Source organism: Periplaneta americana, chromosome 13 (assembly GCF_040183065.1).
Source record: "Periplaneta americana isolate PAMFEO1 chromosome 13, P.americana_PAMFEO1_priV1, whole genome shotgun sequence".
Lineage (NCBI taxonomy): Eukaryota > Metazoa > Arthropoda > Insecta > Blattodea > Blattidae > Periplaneta > Periplaneta americana.
This window is the reverse complement of record NC_091129.1, coordinates 107,302,481-107,324,670: the sequence shown is the minus strand read 5'-3', so window position 1 is coordinate 107,324,670 and position 22,190 is coordinate 107,302,481. Positions and strand designations below refer to the sequence as shown.

Genomic DNA, 22,190 nt, shown 5'->3' with positions numbered 1-22,190 from the left:
AAGGGCTAACAATTCATCACCGTAAAAAGCAACTTCTTACGAGACCATAACATGGAATGGGACTGATTCTCTGGTACGACCATAGCAAAGGAATAAGGATATGAGATTTGTTACTTGGAATATAACAAGTCTATATAGAACAGGAGGGATAACATTAGCAGCAAAAAAACTAGCTTGATATAGAATAGACTTTGTGAGAGTACAGAAAGTTTGGTTATATGGGAATGGCATATCACAAATAAGAGATTTATACATAAAAGAATAAAATCAGCAGTAAAAAAGGTCGAATTTATCAGTGACAGGTTATCGTATTTAGTACTTAAGGGTAGATGGTGCAATATCGTACTTATAAACGCTATAGAAGAGAAAGACAATAGGATAGCTTCTACGGGGAACTGGAACACACTTTTGATCAATTATCTAGATGTTGCATGAAAATTTTATTGGGGGATTTCAATGCTAAAGTAGGATGGGAGGATATTTTTAAACCGACAAGTGTCCATACGGTACAAAATATGGACGTATGGCAATCCTAGATATATTTCACATTATAATTGTAAGTTGTCCTACATGTTCTCATGTACTCCTTCTCCGTTAATAAAATTTCTGTTGGTCTGTCATATTTTGTTCATGTACTTCTTTCCAGTGATAAGCATTTCATTTTCATATTGCTTTCCAGTACAAGTCTCTTTGGTCTCATATAAAAGGAATAGACCTGCGTTTTAACTTACTTTAATGTAATTGAAGTGTGCAATACGTTTTGATATTATCTTTCACTTATCATCTTGCAGCTTCTCGCTGAACAACAAAGAAGAAAGGCCTCACAGACATCCCGTGCAAAGAGCTCCATCTCGATTGTATCGAGCTGCAGTTCCATCAAAGGAAGTCGATTCTCGTGCGAAATATTGCTGTCCCAATACTTGTATTGGTCCTGAGTTTATTGTAAGAGCTACAAAGCCTAGCAAAGTAATCCACTTGAAAGGAGTCAGAGTAAGTTCACGTTGTTCTCTTACTATCAGCAATCATGAATAATGTGTGCGTTTATTTATTTGGTGCCAAGATGTACTACTACTACTACTACTACTACTACTACTACTACTACTACTACTACTACTACTACTACTACTACTACTACTACTACTACTACTACTGCTTTATTATTATTATTATTATTATTATTATTATTATTATTATTATTATTATTATTTTATTATTGTTTTCATGATTTAGCATTTTTATCAGGTCAATGAGTTGCTGAAGTATATAGAAATTCATTTTATGAAAAAAAAAAAAAATTAAATTAAGGTGCCGGTAGTTTGTTGGAGTGTATTTATGCATATTTGACAATTTTATCTTGATAGAGCAAATTTTAATGATCTATTGGTCACATTCAGCATATTTTTACCTTTTGATGCTTTTTATACACTTGTCTATATCTAGTGTTGGTTTCCTTCGTTCTTTGAACTTCTGAGAATTAACTTATGTTCTTTCTTTTTCTCTGTAAAATTGTAATGTTTCCTTCCTCCCCTATTCTGTGGAATGTGAAAAATTTGACCCTAAATGGTCACGAGTCACGACAAATATTTGTCTATTGTTTTCGCGCAGATAGAGAAAGGGGTTGCTAGACATCTCACTTGAAGCAACTGGATGTGGAAGTAGGGAAAACCACTTTGTTGCCAAATTTTAGAAAGATTAGGGTGTGTGTGAGAGACAGCGAGCAAATTATAGTTAAGTGATATTGTTCATTTTAAATTTGCTCCCATTTTACCAATATGTAGGAAATGCTTTTCTATAAACAAGCTTTGTTAGCTGACAATAGACAGTCATTTTCATTTGAAAATTTGCACAAGTTGTTCATTGTACCTTGCAACTCAGGTTTTATAATATAGATTCAGTGAAAGTTTATGAAAATGAAATAGCATTTTCTCTTTTGAATAAAATTTATAAGCCTTGAAATCCCTTAAAGTTAACTTTTTTCTCTTCAGGTTGTCATTCTAGGTATAGTTTATATCTCCAAAGTAAACTATAAAAAAAATACATTTAAATTTGTTGTAGTATATTTTTTATATTGTAGAGCATATTTCTGGAATTTTTAGACCATGAGTACATATTTTATACTGCTATTTTGGCGATTTTTAGAACATAAAAATCCTAGCCCTAATTATTATTAATGTGCTAGTCAACACCTGTTGGCCAATAATAGTCTAGCACAATTGCCACCAGTACAGCAATAATATAAATTGAAAACAATATTTATAATGATAGGCCTAATAATAACAAAACTTCATAAAAGTAAGTTAATATTATGTCTATTAATAGATATAAATAAAACAAAGGTAAATGAGAAAAATTACATCGAAAAATTTAAGACAATAATAATAATAATAATAATAATAATAATAATAATAATAATAATAATAATAATAGTAATAGTAATTTGATATTACGTGCTCGTCAACAGCGGTTGGCCCAATAATAATAATAATAATAATAATAATAATAATAATAATAATAATAAACTGTATCAGAATATTTGGTGAAACTTAGATCCTTTTTCTTACCACACATGAGAGAAAAAAGTTACTCAAATCATTGAAAATAAACTCTGAATTGTAGCAAACCACTATAGAGACATGATGTAATTACTGCGACAGCTATAAACCCACCCAGCCTTTCCAAAATACCATCTTTCCTTTTACACTCTAACTGATGATATTATAGGTTATGTTTCTGTCAGTCTTTATTTGAATATTTTCGTATCAGCATTCAAAGAGAAAATCTACATTATTAAATGAACTAGCAGTGAATACTCATCAATGTATGACACTAAAAGTGTTAATTATTTTATTTTCCTCCTTTGAGCAATATAATTCTTGTTAATTGAATTTTTCTTATCTTTCTAGGACTCGTGCAGAAAGAAGGTGGTAGTAATACTATTAAATGGGCAGAAAATCGATGTGTCTTGTGATCCAAATATAACAACAGCAGGGCAGATATTTGAGGTACTAAGTGCATATTCAAACTTAATACAGCGATAATATAAAGACTTGAGGAAATTATATATTCCGAGTATATACTGATAGGGTAAGATAAAAATTTTGCAAAAAAAAAAAAATTGAGATATTGCACGGGACTCCTCAAGTATGGCGGTCTGCCTTGAAATGAGTGTGGATAGTAACATGGAAGACTATTTTGGTTAAGTAAATTACATTTTTGAGTTTTGTTATGAAGAAAGAGAAAATGACACTGTAAAAAAATGTATAATATTTCTGCAAAAGACGAAAAAAAAAAAAAAGGCTAATCGACTAAGAGAATTAGAATATAATGTAAGTATGATAAGAAATCGGTTCAGTGGATATAAATTTAATAGGTAAAATTATTAATGAGATAGTGAGACAAGAAATGTTCAGTAGTTTAAGGGATTGAGTATAGAGAAATGAAAACTATATGGTGATAGGAAAGATACATAAGAATTTCTTCTGCGACTTTCTAGAAAAGTATGTTGAATGGTACCATTAGAAACTTTCCCCCCTATTGTTTGTTGTAATGTTCTAGGTTGTGGTAATCAGTGAAGGATTTGAAGACAACTTCACCTTAGGCCTAGCAGCATTACTGGATGGTGATTTTGCTTTCATACCCCACGAAACAAAGCTGTATAAAGTTGCACCAGCAGGGTGGCGTGGAGATAACAAGAAACACATATTGCCAAGCTTTACATTTACGTTGTATCTCAGGGTCAAATTCTTCTTGCCAAGTCTCAGAGGAATAAGGTATGAATAGATAAGTTTCAGTCTGTCACTTCTTATTGCTAGGAATTCTCAGACAGCAGTGTGAATAATATTATTGACTCTCTTGAAAATATTGCCATCACCTTTTCCTGTATTTACTCATATTATTTGCATGCCATAACTCATGCTATAAGACATCTATGTATCAGATTATTTTAAAATTATTTTTAACTACATTATTCGTTGTTGTTCATTAGATACTGGACCATGAAACATCTCCTATATCTTCAACTACGAAGAAGTTTACTAGAGCAACAAATTCAGTGTGATATGAATCAGCACGTATCTTTGAGTGGCCTTGCACTACAGTCTGAGTTCGGAGATTATTCAGATCAGGTATGTAAATATAAATACAATGTATCTATCATCATAATCATCATCATATCTCTTCTTCTTCTTCTTCTTCTTCTTCTTCACTGTGACAGTAATCTAAAAAAGATGGCTATGACCTTTCCACTGACGTTTTGATCCTCCCCAGTCTCTGTATCCTTTTGGTCAGTATGCTGAAGATAATTTCGAAGTCTGTCTTTTGCTACTTTATTTCGTCAAGAAATTCTGTCTTTTGCTACTTCATCTCGTCAAGAAATTGTGTAACTCTTGACTTGCTCCACATCTTAAAGCGTCAGTACTGATTAAGTTCTTCAGTTACCTATCATCATATCACAATCTGTACACATGCACGCAAAATAGCCGCATACTAGCCATACCAACACATAAGACATCATCTTATTAATCATCATACACAATTGCTCTATCACACTTGTGGAATACCCTGTCCAGTGACATCAGAGACTGTCGGAATTTAACTGTATTAAAAAATAAACTTATTAAGCATTTTCTTACTGTGTAGAATGCAATGCAGTAAACTGAGTATTCTAATCTATTGCAACTGTTTCGAAATTGTTACTGGTTTGTTTCGCTATATATTTGCACAGTTAGCTACTTATTTCTAGATATTTAGTCATTTTTCTTAATCACTAATATATTAGGTAGGTAGTCAATATATTGTATTAGTAGTGTCCATTATGGTCCTATCTTCCTACTTGTAATATCCATTTCCTCTTTTTTTTGTATTTGTATCTGCAATTTTATTTCTATTTCTTGTTTGCTTCTTCTCTCTGCATTTATTTTTCGTATATGCCTATTTGTATTTGGTGATGTGGTACAGAAGGCCTGATGGCCTTAACTCCGCCAGATTAAATAAATAAACAAATGAATAAATAAATAATAAGATCTATGGAATACAATAAATTAAATGAAATGAAAAATGTACATGGTTCTTGCACTGTTGTTAATAATTTTTAATTTAGGAATATACCGGTAATATATTTATGATGATCACTTTCGTGTGTTAAATGTAAACTAAGTTTATAAATACAGGGTACCTAGTTGACTAGTTTCAGCTTAGTAGTAGCCATCTTCAGAACTTCATTTCTTTTGATTAAACAAGGGATTTGTAATTTTTCTGGGATAGCTGTACGTCTTTGATAATCCAGTGTTGTTATACCTACGAAATAGTGATCTGATAAAGCACATCTGAGCTGCCTTCAGTTTCTGTGAATTTCGTTTATTTAAAATCCAGACTTCACTGCCATAACTTAATGCTGCCTTGACGTAATGTTGTGTGTTTTTTTTTTTTTTTTTTTTTTTAAATGCATTGTGCAATTTTAATTTTGTATCCACTGTCATCTGTTTGTCAAAATGTCTTCTGAAGGCTCCATTCATTTTATTATACTTCCTATGGTTCAGACGTGTCTTCGGACAGTTGACTAAACAACAAACAAAGAAACTTTTTACAAGGTTCTAGTGTTGATGAGTAGCTGTGATTTTATTGAAATTCTAACCGAATTCCATAGAATAAATCGTTATCCGTGTATACAATTTAGTTAGCTAGATAAACTTTAAACATAATTTATGTTTCTCAACTTTCGCAAACTTTGATTTCTGTTAGGAACATGGAAGTGGCGACTATTTCTTATTGGAACACTACATCCCTGAGAGTCTACTTACACAACACGAAGATGGAAACTCCTTGAAAACACGAATGAAAATCCTGCACAAGGAGAGATGTGGTTTAGACCCTGGAAGAGCTGAAGAGATTTACATTACTTTAGTTCAAATGATGAAGGGTTATAGCTCACATTACTACAATGCAATTTGGGTAAGATTCTACTTTTACCTTCCCACATCGCTCACATTTAGGGATGTGTGGAAATGATGGTTTATTATTAACATTTTATCCCATGTATGTAAGTAAATAAATCAGCAAAGCACTTTTGTTTACTTCTTTATATATAGTTTCAAGTCCATGAAAAGCTAAGCCTGTGCTCTAACAGTAAACACTAAGCTACCAGAGGTTAAATTATCGAGCTAATACAAAGTATGAGGACTGTTCAATCATAGATGCTGATATGGAAGTGTGTGTGTGGTTTTTGTTTGTCTTCTGTAGCCTGTGCTTTTTGTAATCATCATGTTCTTGTTTCAGGAGACAAAAGATGGAACCAACCGTGAAATGCTGCTTGAAATTAATTCCCAAGGTTTGACACTGCATGAAAGCCACTGTAATGAGAGACAAGTGTATGAGTTCTTTGTATGGAAGAAAATCCAGCTGCTGTCATACAGCAAACAATACCTCTTCATCACGCCTCAAAATGACAATAAGGGAACTAATAAGCCCACAAAGTACAAACTACATATGAACCACAAAAAGTAAGTTATTATTTCTCTTATAAATTGAGAATAATTTATATAATATACTTGTTAGTATCAAGGAGAGATAACAAAGGTTACAAATGAAAGTTATGGAAGATCTGCTTGTTGAAGTTCAGGTAATTATTGGAATTTTGTAACGAGACTCACTTTCTCATTTCAGCAACTTCCAGACTCATGAATAACTGGCATTATATTGAAGTTTTATCTGTCTATGAGGTTTATGTTGATGTTTATGGATGGGATAACATCATATCAGAGATATTTTCTCTTACTGTAATTGCTTCAAGTCTTTTCTGATTTTGGCTGTTTTCACATACCGGTACCACAGTCTAGTACATACAGTCACGAAGCTTGAGTTGTTGAGGGTACCAGAAACAATAGACTGTGCTGGTACCGGTACTATTTTGTATTGTCTGTGATGAGACGATAGTAGCGATCCTAGTGGTTAGCAACTATCTGTGGATGTATATTTCCTACTTATTGAGCTTCGTGACTATATACTAGACTGTTTCTAGCCAAGGTAGCCTAGCAACTGAAAATGTTGAATTTGATTATGTCCGTTTGTATAACGAATAACTCCAGTGTACTTAATAAAGTTTTATTACGACACTGGTGGCTCCCAACGAGATCATTTATTTATCAATAAATTAAAGTATTATAATGAAATTTTATTAATTACATGGACATGACTAAAGTCAACAACTCCACATTGCAAGACAACTTCGGTTAAAAATGAAAACAACGGCCGAAATATAGTCATAACAGACTTATTCATTATACTTCCTGTTACATTGAGTTTTGCATTATTTTCGAAACTGTTGATTTGTTGTGTTTCTATCTGCGTGCACTAAGTTCTACAAAATCACACAAATACTTTTTGCCGAGTCCTCATTCTGTCCCATAACTAACCATTATTAACATTTCTACACTTTCCCTTTCAATGAAGGGAGTAATGATGAACAGTTTTCAGCTCAGAAATTAAACATTTTCCTTATTGATTTATTTAATGATTTTTATGTTCATATTACTCCGTGTTGGTGTTTTATTTCGCTATATGGCCTATTCTATACGAATACTGGTAGACCTACTCCTTATTTTATATATATATGAGGTTTTAAAGACTGTTGAGGGTCATTTCATTACCAGTACTATAAAATAAAATTCAGTGGCATAATTATTAAAGTCCCGTGCCATAGTGTTGTGATCTAAGGCATCATGCCTGGACTTGCGTTATGAAATGAGTGCTGGTTTGATTCTTCATGGGGACCTGTGTTCACCCAATATCATGATGAATTTGAAGAGTTATGCTAGGTAGCGAAATCTGGTTTCGAAAACCAGCTATAAAGGCTAGGGATGTGGGGATCATCATGCTGGCTACATGATATCCCTGTGCTGGTTGGATGATCGTTCACCTGTGTTAAGGCATGTGGACATGAGGCCAGTAGGCGGTTGGTCGACCTTGGCCCTTCATGGGCTGTCGCACTACATTATGGACATGAATTAAATGTTTATGTTGCCATACATACAATGTAATGCAGATTCCAAATATGTAAAAATTAATATAGGGTGTCAAAAAATATGCCCTTTGTAACACACTGTATACCTATTTGAATAGGCTTATTTTTTTATCTGAAAAACGGACAAAATATTAAGTTACTTGATTTATTTCCAACAACTTTTATACGAGATTCATTACATAAGTCATGACATCTATATTATATCAGCCAATAAAGCTGCAGGAATAGAAATTCACTATATGCGATTGAAGGTTACTATAATGTGCTTCATAATGCTAGTCTCAAATTGGGTCCGGGTACAGGAGGCAATGGGTAAGGGAAATTGAAAGATGCATAAATAGAAATCATTGTTTTATTATGCACAAAAGGAATATTATAAGTTATAATTTTGTTCTTATAACTTCATTTCTTTGACACACTAGTCATGTTAATCCTAATAATGGTACAGAAAATTGATTTGGGCATGCCTCTAGCCTAAGCATGAAATTTTAATGGCTATTCTGGAGAAATGTATGCAGTATACTTTAATGCGTGTTTTTAATAGATTGCAACTCAGAAAGATCACCTAAGATAAAGGACTGCTTTCGTTACCTTCTTGCGTGAAATAGTGCCTCAGTTCAGCATACATTTTTTGGTATTATGATTAGTACTTGCTCGTGGTTGGAAATGTCCGATTATCATTTTCCTCCTTCAGTTTTGCTGAAATTTTTTAAACAATTATGTCATCAAAATCAAAATCTTTATTTTTCGTTGTGACTTTGAAGACTGTTGTCAGTGCACAAGAACTGTTCATGGTTTTTGACTAGCAAATCCAAAATTGCTTCATTTCCAGTAAAAGCTATTCCTGACATCTCCAACGCTATATTCTTGACACCAGAGTGAGCAAAGCTGTTCTGAATTGTTTTGTAGCTTATTTCTCGCCAGTTGTCAGCAATAAATTCTGTTACCATACATTGAAATTCCCTATCCTCTTACATTTATTGTTCTGATTAAGTAGTGTTGTGGCCCACATTTTTTTTTTCTCTTGTGTGGAGTAGGGACACTGCAACCTGAGGCTTATTGTGCTTACCACTCCTATTCTGTGAATGACTGGGTAACTGAATGGCCACACTCTTATACAAGTACAGCACGCCGCACCATGAACTTAACCAGGGCTGTGTTATGGATGATAATGATATGTGAATTAATGATGGCGAAATGAGTCCGAGGTCCAGCACCGAAAGTTACCCAGAAATTCTGCTTCAGTTGATTGAGGGAAAACCCCGAAAAAAGACCCCAACCAAGTAACTTTCCCAACCAGGATTTGAACCTTGGTCAGACGTGCTAACTGTTACTCCACAGTGGTGACCGACATAATTGAAGCAAATTAACTTTTATTTGTTTCTATTCTTCAAGGGTTGTCTCAAATGAATGGCTCTCGTATTAACCAATCACTTAATTAACCATATTCTTCCTTTACTTCAGTAGTTATATTTTCTTGATATTGATGCTGTGGTATTTAAATTTGTGTAATATTTTCCTCATATTGCAATGTTCAGGAAATTTTAGTCCTGTAAGAATAACTAATATACATGTTTAATTTATTTTTAGGAGTTTTTTTGTGTTCCACCTTGCATCTTTTCATCACCAGATTTCTATGAAGCTCAGGTCGGATGTGAACTCATTGCAGTCTCTCACAGCAGGTTAGTACAGAAACAAAGTTCGTTAAAGAATGCATTGCTATCTTTTAGGTGTATACCAGTAACAAGTCTCTTTTAGATAAGCTACTGTATGCAATTGGCGGCTGGGTAGCTCAGTTGGTAGAGCAGCTGGCTACGGACTGGAAGGTCCGGGGTTCGATCCCAGCTGGTGACAGGATTTTTTCTCGTTGCCAAACTTTCAGAACGGCCCCGAGGTTCACTCAGCCTCCTATAAAATTGAGTACCGGGTTCTTTCCGGGGGTAAAAGGCGGTCAGAGCGTGGTGCCGACCACACCACCTCATTCTAGTGCCGAGGTCATGGAAAGCATGGTGCTCTACCTCCATGCCCCCCAAGTGCCTTCATGGCATGTTACGGGGATACCTTTCTTACCTTTTTTTTTTACTGTATGCAATTATTATTGTAATATAATGATCTTTCCGACTTTTTCATTCTGCTAATTGTCTGTACTATATGATCAAATTCAAAATGCGATAATAATGCGATTGATAAAATAAGTAACTATAATTAAAATAAATAGAATACATTTATCCAGGGGGCGTCGTTTCAGTTTCAGCTTAGAGGGGGGCAAGATTTTTTAGGGAAGACCTTATAGGTTATATCACGTGGTGTAAGCCAACTCTCGCCCTATTTCCTCTGACGTGAATTATTATCTATACTGTAAACGTGGTAAACTGGACAAAAAATTAACCATGATGTCAGATGCACTGAAAATTCATAATGTTTTCTCCATTTCTTAAGTATTTATTATTATTATTATTATTATTATTATTATTATTATTATTATTATTATTATTATTATTATTTTGTTTTATGGACAAGTTTACTCTGCTTTACAGTACATTTACAGTTTCCACACACAAGCCTACTTTTATCTTCTTATCCAGCTTTGTACGATACGTAATTTACATACATTTGCTGTTAATATGATGTAGATGAGAACAAATAAACACACACAATTTTATTGATGAAGTAATTTTAATTTTAATTAACAGAAAAAAATTGTACTTTTATTCACAATCAATAGATAACAACAACTAACCTAGCAAAGGGTAATATCTTGGTTTCATTTGAGCAAAGTCATTAAGTAACTCGTGTTTTATTTCTTGAGCGTTTATAAAAGTTGAACATGTTTTCTTTAGCAGTAGTACTACTCGATTATTAATTTTTTATCTTAAACTCGGGAGGGGGGGTAATTGCCCTCCCCTTGTACTCCGTAAATGACGCTTCCGATTTTGTCAAATTACACAATTTAAATATTATGTAATAACAGTGTCTGAATTTTATTCACACAAAATAAAGTGTGATACATTCGATACATGTGTCAATGAAAGGAAACACCACTCAGATAGATTGTTTTTGTTCATTAAATCGAGATCATAACAGCACATAAATTTTATTATGTCATTTATTTTTTCTAATGGCAGGTACTTGATTACTATTCAATCACCTGTATGAAGCCAGTTATGTAGATCTCAGTGCTGACGTACTGCGGAGAAATTTTAATTACTTCACCTTTCATAAACGAAATAGAACGTGTTCAAAGCGAAGCTCTCAGGCTCATTACTGGTGGAATCAAAACAACTCCAATAGATTCTATGACATTCCTCACTAATATTAATAGCATCAAACTGATAATAGAAGAAAAAGCACTGATTCAATATGAAAAACTTATCAGATTACCAGGAAACAATTGGCATTCATACAGTCCTCTCCGTAGATTAAAAACTAAAAAAAGTTTCATATCCATGGTTCAAGAATTAAAACAGAAAATCAACGTCCCGAATTTAAAAGAAAACTTACAAATTAAACCAAACCCTTTAACACTATTAAATAAAGAGTATAATCTAAATTTAACACAAGAAATACTGAAATCAGAAGTAAACACTGAAATAATGAAACAATTGTCTTTAGAGACAATTAATATTAGGTACCCTCCACAAAACTGGCTTCATTTATACACCGATGGATCCTTGATCTCCAGGGAACAAGGTGCAGGTGCAGGTGTTACGTGCTGTCTCTTCTCACTTTATAGATCTCTTGGATATGGAACAACAAGTTTTGATGGAGATATCACTGCAATAAGTGAAAGTCTCAGGAATCTTCTCTGCCACATCAATAAATTTAAAAATGCAGTTATATTGTCAGACTCCAAAACAGCTATTCTATCAATAGTCTCTAGATACATACCTTCGTCTCAAATAGCAGAAATAAATAAAATGCTATATCAACTAATAACACTCAATAAAAGAATTGTATTCCAATGGATACCATCCCATTGTGGAATCCTGGGAAACGAGAATGCGGATGCTTTAGCAAAGAAGGGCAGCACTACTACTTACAGACCTGTTACTAAATCTACGTATTACTCTGTGAAAAGATTTATTAAATCCACATACTTAAACTTCAACAAACAAAATTTGATAACACAATCTCGAGAGAAAAAATGGAGCTCTCTGTATCATAATACACAGTTGATTCCTGATTTACCACGCAAATCTTCTGTAGCTGCATTTAGATTGGCAACAGGCCATGACTGTTTGGCCAAGCATCTGCATAGAATTGGAATATACCGGTATCAGTCTCCTAACTGCCCATTGTACAACTCAAATCAAGAAATGGATTAAGAACATCTCAAAATCTGTGCGTCAGTGGCTAACCATGACAATATCTTTGAAAAATATTGGAGTGCAAGAGGTCAAATGACTTTATTGTCAAATGCCTGGCATTAGAAAACAACAACTGATATATTTTGAAAGAAATTTTCGCACAGTGTAAGATGGTGACAAAATTGGAAGTTGGAAGGACAGAAACTCTAAAAACTACGTTTAATCTTTATCTTTGTAAGGAATATCTGAACTGATTAAATATTTATTTGTGTTGTACCTGTACTAAAAATTTCGTATAGAAAACTGTATCAAAATATATGATTATAACAGGCATGATTATTTATTAGGAGACTATTAATGAATTAGTAGAATGATAATTGTGAGAAAACTAGATGTTCGAATTAAAAAAAACCCTCTCCTCTTATTTTTCCATATCACTTTTATTAGCTATACTCGCCTACACTAGTGGTTCTCAAAATTATTAGCACTGTGGATCCCTTTTCCGTAGATCAATATTTTCGCAGATCCCTTGAAAGTGTCAGTAGAATTATGGGTAGGTTAGATTTTGAGGCAGTAAAATTATGGGTAGGTTAGATTTTGAGGCACTAAAATTATGGGTAGGTTAGATTTTAAGGTTAATATTAAATGATATTTCTCTTAAATTTTCCAAAATTCAATCAATAATAGCTGTATATTTGAATAAAACAAAACGTAAATAATATAATATTCTCCTGAAAAAAATTAATTACCTTCATTAATACTACACTAGTATGTTACAGCAGAGATGGTACTAAAAATAGTAAAGCAAAACAATACCGGTACTCTAATTTCAGTACATTCTTTGTATAATACCGTATTCTTATACTGAAAAAGAAATCAAGTACAGTATATTTTTACAAGTTTCTCTACTTCAGTGGAAATGATGAAACTTTTTCCTTGTGCTTAAAATGTCTTTATATTTAGACTTATTGTTAGATATATTTCATTTCCATTCTGCCACCGCATTTACTCGGTTCCTGTTAACAGTTTTGTTAGTATTTTTGGGATTTGTTTTTTTATATATTTATTATTTGGTTATTTTATAAAGTAAATGATTATATGAAGGGGATTTAAATATTAATCACTTTATTTCATTAGTTGTTATCATAGAAGACCAGAAAATGCATGCTCACACAAGTAAGTGGGAAAGACCTTAAATGTTCTTTATATTCCACATGAACTTTCAGTCAACATTAAAAATCTGACAGTCAGTGTAAACGTTTTTCCAAGGAGTGGCACACGATAACTCAGCAAGCTAATTTTTCCCCTTTTTCAGTGAGATTTTGAGTCTCCATGCTGACAAAGGGATTTTCATCTACATATTGTTAGAATTAGGAACCAGAAAATAATCTCTGAATGCAGCTGACAGTCCTTTCAAGTAGTATACAAGTATGTCTTACTTCCACAGGAAGATCTTGTTTAGAGAAGTATTGGTAATGAAGCATAGGACATTTTTTTCTACTCGGTTCACCTAAAACTGCATTTTCTTTATCGAAACTTCAATTCTGCTCTCAATTTGGAAATCAACAACACTTATATCTTGTATGTCCAAATTAAGTCCATTATGATAAGAGAAGATATGTTACTTTGCACAATGAAGAAAAGTCACGCAGCTTGTCACTCTTTTTGAATCACTCACTCTTCCTGCTCAAATTCAAGAGAAAAAGGTTTATAAGTCGTACCAGCAACGGCCAATGCGCTTCTGACATTATTGCCATATTAAAACTATAACAAGCTTTCTGAAGGAAGAAAAATTCCCCTATACAGAATATTCGCCGACCCCTAGAATGATCTATGGGGGACCCCTGGGAGTCTGTGGACTCCACTTGAGAATAACTGAATGAATATATCGTATAATAATATTTGTGTTTTTGTCTTTTTGTTTCAGAATTTGGAGTGTCCATAAAAAATTACCTTGGAAGAGAGAATAAGTTATACCAGGTTGAAAACAATGAGAACAATACACTGCATAGACAGCATGTGTTTGTTACTCCTGCATTGGCCCTTAGTGCTAACAGCAAACGTATCCAAAATACTGTCAAACAGAAAACCATCACTGGAAGTCACGCTGAAATGGAAGTAAATGGGGATAACGTAGCATCATTTAACAAAAGCTCTGAACCTTCACATTGCCTGGAATTAATTAATATCGAAGAACATCAGAATAAGGAGAATGAAAATCCTGTGGGCATGAGAGAAGGTTGTAGATACATGTCTAAGAATGAAAACAGGAAAGCTACAAAAATGGGTAGTTCGTCGAGGGTTCCTGGCCAAAATGTGTATTCCACGTTGTTGAGGAACACAGTGAATAATTTCAACGACACAAATACAATACACAGAGTTAAAGTGAAAATGGGTACAAAAGTCTTTGGTGAAGTTCAAAAGGAGAATAATTCATCTCAGAAAACAATCAGCACTGTATCAACCTCACAAGCACCAGAAATTTCTTCACAGTCTTCTGTTCAAGATGTATATGTCCTCAGTGAGTACATTTATTTAACTGTTTCACTTACAATACATGCAAGGTCTCTTTCAATTAGGACCTGAAGGGGCTGTATGCAGCCAGGCGCACTTGACATAAAGCATATTAACGGTAAAGAGATTTTAACATAAACACACTTGAAAACGTTCAATATACAGAGTTTTCATTAAGTAAGGAATATTACTCATAATGTCTTAAATTTTAATTTTACATAAAAAGTTTTATACAAAAGCTGTTGGAGACGACAATACAATATGATACCAATGTTCGAAAGAAAGTTAGTTATTCAGGGTACAGAGTGTGACAGTAAACTTTATTTTTTAAATGGCACCGTATTTTAAGATTTATGTATTCCAAATCTTCATTAAATTTTACGTATGAATGCATAGAAATTTTACCCATTCACGTGTTTCGTGTATTTTAACTCTTTATTACACCTGTTTCATGGACTTCAAACATGTTTTTTTATAAAATTAAAATTTAATACATTATGAGTAAAATCCCATAGTTAATAAACACTCTGTATAGGCAATCACTGTTAACAATCAGCCATTACATAAATAGTTGTCATATTGCATGCTATGGTTTCAAAAGCTTGTTGTTAATTGATGAGTCATATTACAATGGATTGTAGAGGATTCCAGGTTAAGAAAAAAGCATTGTTTTTTTATGAGCCTTGCCTAGTACACAGTACAGTGTAGAAGTTCTGTGGTAGATAGGCGTTTCTATGGCAACTACTCATTTGATGGAATAGCCTCTTATGTCCAATGCTTTTTTTTTAATCTGAAATCATCTGTACTGTTTCTCTAAAATAAAACAATGTAATTTCACTCTCTAGTTTCGACTGTATAATGTCACAACACTACACAGCCCAACAGCACCTCCCCCGCTCACAAATTTATGCACTGATGTGTGTAAATTCGTGGGAAACTGTAAACATCAACGTTATTTGCGCGATAGCATAGAAATGTGCACAATCCTATAGCAACAATACGCAAAGCCCATTTAAAACAGAATTTTGTTTCACAGTGTTTGACTCGTGTCCTATCTAAAGAAGTTTCATTTCAAAGAAGATCAAGAAATCAAATGTATAATAAAACAGATTCAAAATCTAAATAAAAAGGTAGCTATTCAGAGAGTCCCAGTCCACCGTGAGTTGAATGTTTCTGAGATAGTTTATATGTTAGGAAAGAATGTAACTGAAATCAAATTAAAAACAAAAGGACAACTTTTCAATAAGTTTGTAATGTGGATTATAAAAAGAAAATTAAACCATAGTATAATAGCTAAAAATTAAAATACAGCATATAAGTATTCCTTGAAATTTGAAAATTCATTTCTGATCTGTCTAGAAAATCTGCTTTGTTTTGTTCAGTTTGGTTACTTGTCGTGATTGCCTAAATAAACATCTCCATAGAATTGGTTTATTAATTTCTCCAAATTGCTTGTTATGCACAAAACAAATTATGGATATGGAACATTGGGAAAGCTGTAAATTTCTCAAGAATTTTTTAGGTCATCTAATAGTTTTTTAATTTAATTGACAAGAAAAATGTAAGTTCTGTTTTATAATTATAATTATAAATACTTGAAGAAAGATAGTAACTTAACTGTTGTAACAAGAATTTTTATGCTTTATAGATTCGAGTATAAAATCAGCAGAAGAAAAGTTTGAAGTTGATTTTCAAGAGAGTCTGAGTGAATCATTATTAGAAAAGTTTGACTCTGTGGCTTGCAAAGAAGAAAGGATGTTGAGAGTTGTCAAGTAAGTATTGCGACATTTTAATGTAGGAAGTGTTTCGTTTTGTATAACCAATATTTTCCTAAGAACCTGATTCTCAAACACCTTTAATCTCTGTTCCTCTCTCAAAGTGAGAGTCCAAATTTCACAACCATACAGAACAACCGTAATATAACTGTTTTATAAATTATAACTTTCAGATTTTTTGACAGCAGACTAGATGACAAAAGCTTCTCAACCGATTAATAGCAGGCATTCCCCATATTTATTCTGCATTTAATTTCTTTCCGAGTGTCATTTATATTTGTTATTTTGTTTGTAATTAACAAAAAATAAAATTGTGGTAGCTGAACACAAAGGAAATAAATATAATTTCTTTGCAATATAACTGAAAGTAATGATTTTGCAATAAAAGGAAAATAATAAAAATGGAAAATTTAAAAATTGAAATCTGTGCATACAAAGAGTGAAAAACAGAGTTTTAGAGTTTCAAATTGAATTGGAAACATTAAAATGAAAGTAGCACTATTAAACAATGCAATTTTTTGGAATCAGCACTAATACAAGTATTTATCCTGCGTTTAGAAAATTTTTCCTAAATCTCTCTCTTCCATTTCCAGTCTTTTATCTGTTCTATAAAATAACTTTACTGCTAAGTAAGAGAATGAAAATTGAATTTTTTAATAGTAATTTACAGGCAATTTCAACATCATTAAAATGTTTAATAAATAAATGAATCTAAAAAGTAAATATTGTAGAGCCAGAGAGGCAGGCCCTCCTTCCTTCACTAATGTGCGCCAATTCCAATGCAGCAGCAAAAAGCGAGTATCATGCCTCTATGTCAGTAATGAATTCCGAGAAATAATCAAATAATCGTTCGAAATTTTTCCTAAACACATTATAAATATTCTTAAAATGGTACCAGTACTCTATTTTCTTCGACATATTTGCTACATGTATGTCTCATTCTCTCTCTCTCTCTCTCTCTCTCTCTCTCTCTCTCTCTCTCTCTCTCTCTCTCTCTCTCTCTCTCTCTCTCTCTCCTTTTGTGTATGTGCGTGTGTGTGGATGAGAGTGAGGTAATGCATGTGCATATATGTACATACTGTCCAAACTATCATTGGTGTGACACACAATCACACACAGGCTCTGCAAAAACTTGATGTTTGAACTAAGTGCTTTCTGAGCATGCACACTATGTTATAACTGGAACTTGGAGAATTCAGGTGGCCCAAATTTTGTTTCTGGGTCTGTACAAGGTATTTTTCTCATGAATTAAACGTCATTAATTAATTAATTAATTCATTCATTCATAGTTTTCTCTCAAGGGAAGGTTTTTATAGCAAACCCAGCATTCTCCAATCTTTCCTATTTTTTGCCTTCCTTTTAGTGTCTGCATACGAACCATATACCTATGTTAATGTTCTCTATCATCTGATATCTTCTTCTGCCCGAACTTTTCTCCCATTCGCCAATTGTTGTTTCATATAGGGATTACTCAATAGTTTCCTCCCTTTCCAATCCACATCAATTTTTTTCAGAATTCCCATAAGTTTATTTCAATTCTCTCTATCAAAAGCCTTTTTCATGTCCACAAATACTACTACATTTCTTTAATTTTTCTTTAGATATCTTTCTCAGATTGTTGGCAGCAGTCCAATTACATCTCTAATAGTACCTCTTCCTTTCTGAAATTGCTGATCTTCCAACTCTCCTTCCATCTTCGAATATAAACATGATTCAGTATTCGCAGGAGAGTGTCTTTCTCATACATTTCATTGCATAATGATAGAATTTCCTTCTTGTCTTCACCCAGGTATTTCACTAATTCAATGAAGATTTGCTTTTCCATTCTTCATTTCCCTAAGTGCTAGGTAGTTCTTCTTCCCTTAGAATAGAAAATACTTTTTTTGTCACTGATTAACTTTATAACTTCTTAACTGTGTCAACATTAGAAAATTACCTGGCTGATTATTTTCGAAGTGATATTCTTCACTGTCCAAAGCCTAGTGAATGTCCCGCGCTATCTTCTGGTTTTCTGTTGTGGTGGGGTGTGTTTTGAAATTGAGTTGGGTGTTCAGGATGTGTTGTGGGTGTGTTTTTGTATGTTTGTAAATTTCATATTGTTCTAGAGTGTCAAGTTTCTGTTTTTTTGGCTGGATGTGTAATATTTTCATGTCAGTGTCTGTGTTGCTGTAGTTATGGTTGGCGTTTGTGATGTGTTCTGTGTAGGTGATTTGGTTGTGGCTGTGATATGTCCCTTGTAACTTGTTTTTCGTCTTCTGATACGGCTGTTTCTTATTCTATACCTAAGTTATCTGGACGATTTCCTGTCTCCTATAGTTCTACATATTTCGTCAATTATATATCTTTTAATTGTTCATGAAATTCTAATTGCGTTAACATTTCTTTTCTTTGTTAGAATAAAAAGAGACGAGTGCGGAACTTTAGGCCTACAGATCACAGAGGGTTCGGACAGAGGATTATATGTGCAGTCTGTTCTGCCAGATGGCCCTGCATCTTCATTAGGAACAGTTCATAGAGGTGAGAATTCACATTATAACAGTAACGATCATTCTTGGCTGATGGAGAAAGTTGCGCGGTAGTTCAACGAACATTTAGCAAGCCTAAACTTGCTATGCATAATCAAATCCCCATTTTCATTTTCATTTTCATTTTCATTTTCATTTTCATTTTCATTTTCATTTTCATTTTCATTTTCATTTCATTTCATTTCATTTATTGTATTCCATAGATCTTACATTAGCATTGTAGCTTTGAAATGTGGAACAAGTGAAAAAAATTATACAAAATATATAATGCATAGTAAGCAGATTAATTAACAGTTGAAGCTAACAGAGGGTAGATGGAGATCTCATATTTGTCTTGTATTAAAAGTATGAATGTTTTGATTGGGGTACTAAATGTTGTATTTTTGTTTTTAATATAAAACATTGCAGGGGAAAGAATGTAATGTACTTCGATAAGGTCAAGTTTTCTAAATTTTGGACTATCTTTTTACATGATGTCCTCTTATGCACATGTCATTCATTATACCTAGAGCTTTCTTTGCCCCAGAATATTACGGTACCTAATCTATATTTCATTATAGAATGAAGTGTGCAAAATGTCATTTTAGGGGTACCTATATCGCCAGTATCTTAGTACATAACATGCAGAGCACAATTTAGGAGTAATATGTTCTCTGCGTGTTTTCCATTTCAAGTGATTGTCCAATTCCAAATCAAGAAGTTTTGTGCTTATAGCTTCTTTGAGATCAGTTCCATTTAATCTAATTTTGTAACAAAACTGAGTATTATTGCGTGTACTGGTACTTTACCTGCTAATTTTGATTAGATCAATTTTATCAACATTAAGCTAGTTTATTTGCTCTGAATCATTAATTAATTCATTACATATTTAACACTGTATTAGAAGTGTTCATAAAGTGGTCGTGTTGTTTACCTGAAATAATCACACTTTTATCAGCTGCATATGAGATTAAGGTTATGTCTGGGATAAACTATGGTTGAAGTTAAATTATTATTATTATTATTATTATTATTATTATTATTATTATTATTATTATTATTATTATTATTATTATATAATAATGGACATGAATTGATCTCTGGGGAACTTCATATTTAATATTTCTGAATTCTGAGTGAGTAACTTTGTGAATAGTTGGTATATTTATTTCCACTTCTTATTTCCTATTTGTTAAGTAAGATGTAAACCAACTTAGATCTTGTGTTTATTACCATAAAATGTTAATTTGTTTACTATTGTATTGCAATCTACATAATCAAATACGTTAGCTAAATTACATAATAGCCTAGATCATATATGTAACAGATGGCTCATTCCTATGTTAAAATCGGCAGCACTTTGAAGAGAACAACTGCCAGGATCGCCACCCGTCTGCCGTAAACGAACACGAGATGGCAGTACAGTCACTAATGGAATTCAAATGGGAATTATGACGTGACTCCTTATGTAATAACTAGATGGCAGCATAGTAAACCTGACAAAAGTTGTTACCGTCAAAACCTATAAGGCCGAGCTATCTGGGTATATATGATCTGGGATAATAGCCATCCAACATGTGTTTCAAATTTAAACAGTATAGTAAGTTACTTCATCCATCAACCAAAAAGTTGTATTCTCTGTCGATTTTTGTTTTCTAAATCCAAACTGTTCAAAATTAATATAATGTTGGATTAAAAATAATGATATAACCTATTATGTAACTTTCTCAAACAATTTTAAAATGTTGTTAATAATGATATGAGCCTATAATAAATTAGTAATAGTAGTAGATTTAGCTTCGTTTTTATATACTTTTTACTGTTATGTATTTGAGTCTTTCTGGTAAAATACCACATTGCACTGGCAGGTTGCATAAATACCTTAAAGAAGGAGAAAATACGTACCGTATATGTATTAATATATCTTCATTAAATTCTTAAAAAAATCGAGGACATTTTTCGGCTTATATGTTTGGTAGACTACTGCAAACATAGAAGTAAGAAAAACAATTCGTATTATGTTTTTTTGCGTTTTTCAAGCGATAAACGGTGTTAATCCTCTATATTTTCATTTCAGGAGATCAGCTTATTGCCATGGATGGCCACAGTCTACTGAACCTGAATTATGAAGAAGCTATGGATCTTTTCCGTTGCAGTGGTACAGAAGTTGAAATTGTATTATCACAAATTATTCCAGATACAGAATCATATGAGATACTCAGTAAACCTAGAGACATTAATGAATCTAGGGACTATGACTTACTTGAGATGCCTGTAACAAACCCCAAGCTTTCCGATCATGGTGAGAGTGCCATTGAATCAGACTGTGGAGAAAAACATTTGGTGCCTAATTTGAATGTGGAATCTTCTGGTGCTGTACCTGTTGAAGACTTTTATTTGAATAGTATTCGGTATGAAGTGGCTAGTGAAGGGAATTCTGGCAGAAGGGATTCAGAAATGATGTCAACACCTATAGCAACTCCGATAAAGCGTAGAAGAGAGCATCAACAGACTGAGAGGCATGATGGCATCAGAGCTGTATGCTGCGTACATGCAGAAGATGACTGATTGTAAGTTATTTTGTCTTGTTTTCACTGTTACAGTTGCTTGATCATTGTACTAGTCTCTGCAAGGTTAGCAAACACTTTGCAAAACTGAAGTAAACTTTTAATTAAAAATGTTTCATATTAAAAAACTTTCACGGTGTTTGTGAAGAATTATTTTGGGTTTGTGTTGATGTTTAATTACTTCGATGCTTCAAGACTACTTGCAGGTGGTGTTGCCAACTAGCCTGTACTTCACGGGCCTGGCTGGAAATTTTGGTGGATTTTAATATAAAGCTGTGGCCATTATCAGTCCCTTACCAACCCTATTTGTGCCGGTAATTTTATCAAATGAGTTTGAGGATTTGTGATGAGAGCTTTTATCAAATAAATTAAAAGGGATTTTTTCATATTTTTGTGGGAAATTTTAACCTTTAACTCAGAACAGCTAATGGAAATTTTTAAATATTTTTCAACCTTAAAACTTGATGGTTCTACATCAAAAGTGGAAGAGATTTTAAGTGTTGGAT

General features: G+C 33.1%; 1 protein-coding gene across 3 annotated transcripts in view; it reads left to right on the top strand.

Moving 5' to 3' along the window:
- The window catches only part of LOC138712207 (tyrosine-protein phosphatase non-receptor type 13-like), a 1,532,948-nt gene that overhangs the window by 945,744 nt on the left and 565,014 nt on the right, over positions 1-22,190 (top strand). For 2 of the 3 annotated variants that reach the window (XM_069843724.1, XM_069843725.1), the window contains 11 exons: positions 792-990; positions 2,904-3,002; positions 3,556-3,770; positions 3,986-4,124; positions 5,740-5,949; positions 6,274-6,497; positions 9,608-9,699; positions 14,252-14,845; positions 16,487-16,610; positions 19,009-19,130; positions 21,195-21,687. In XM_069843724.1, the coding sequence (XP_069699825.1) occupies positions 792-990; positions 2,904-3,002; positions 3,556-3,770; positions 3,986-4,124; positions 5,740-5,949; positions 6,274-6,497; positions 9,608-9,699; positions 14,252-14,845; positions 16,487-16,610; positions 19,009-19,130; positions 21,195-21,685 (2,509 nt within the window). In that variant the 3' untranslated portion in view covers positions 21,686-21,687. Of the gene's footprint in view, positions 1-791; positions 991-2,903; positions 3,003-3,555; positions 3,771-3,985; positions 4,125-5,739; positions 5,950-6,273; positions 6,498-9,607; positions 9,700-14,251; positions 14,846-16,486; positions 16,611-19,008; positions 19,131-21,194; positions 21,688-22,190 lie in introns of those variants that run through there. The other variant, XM_069843726.1, reaches the window with a different exon arrangement.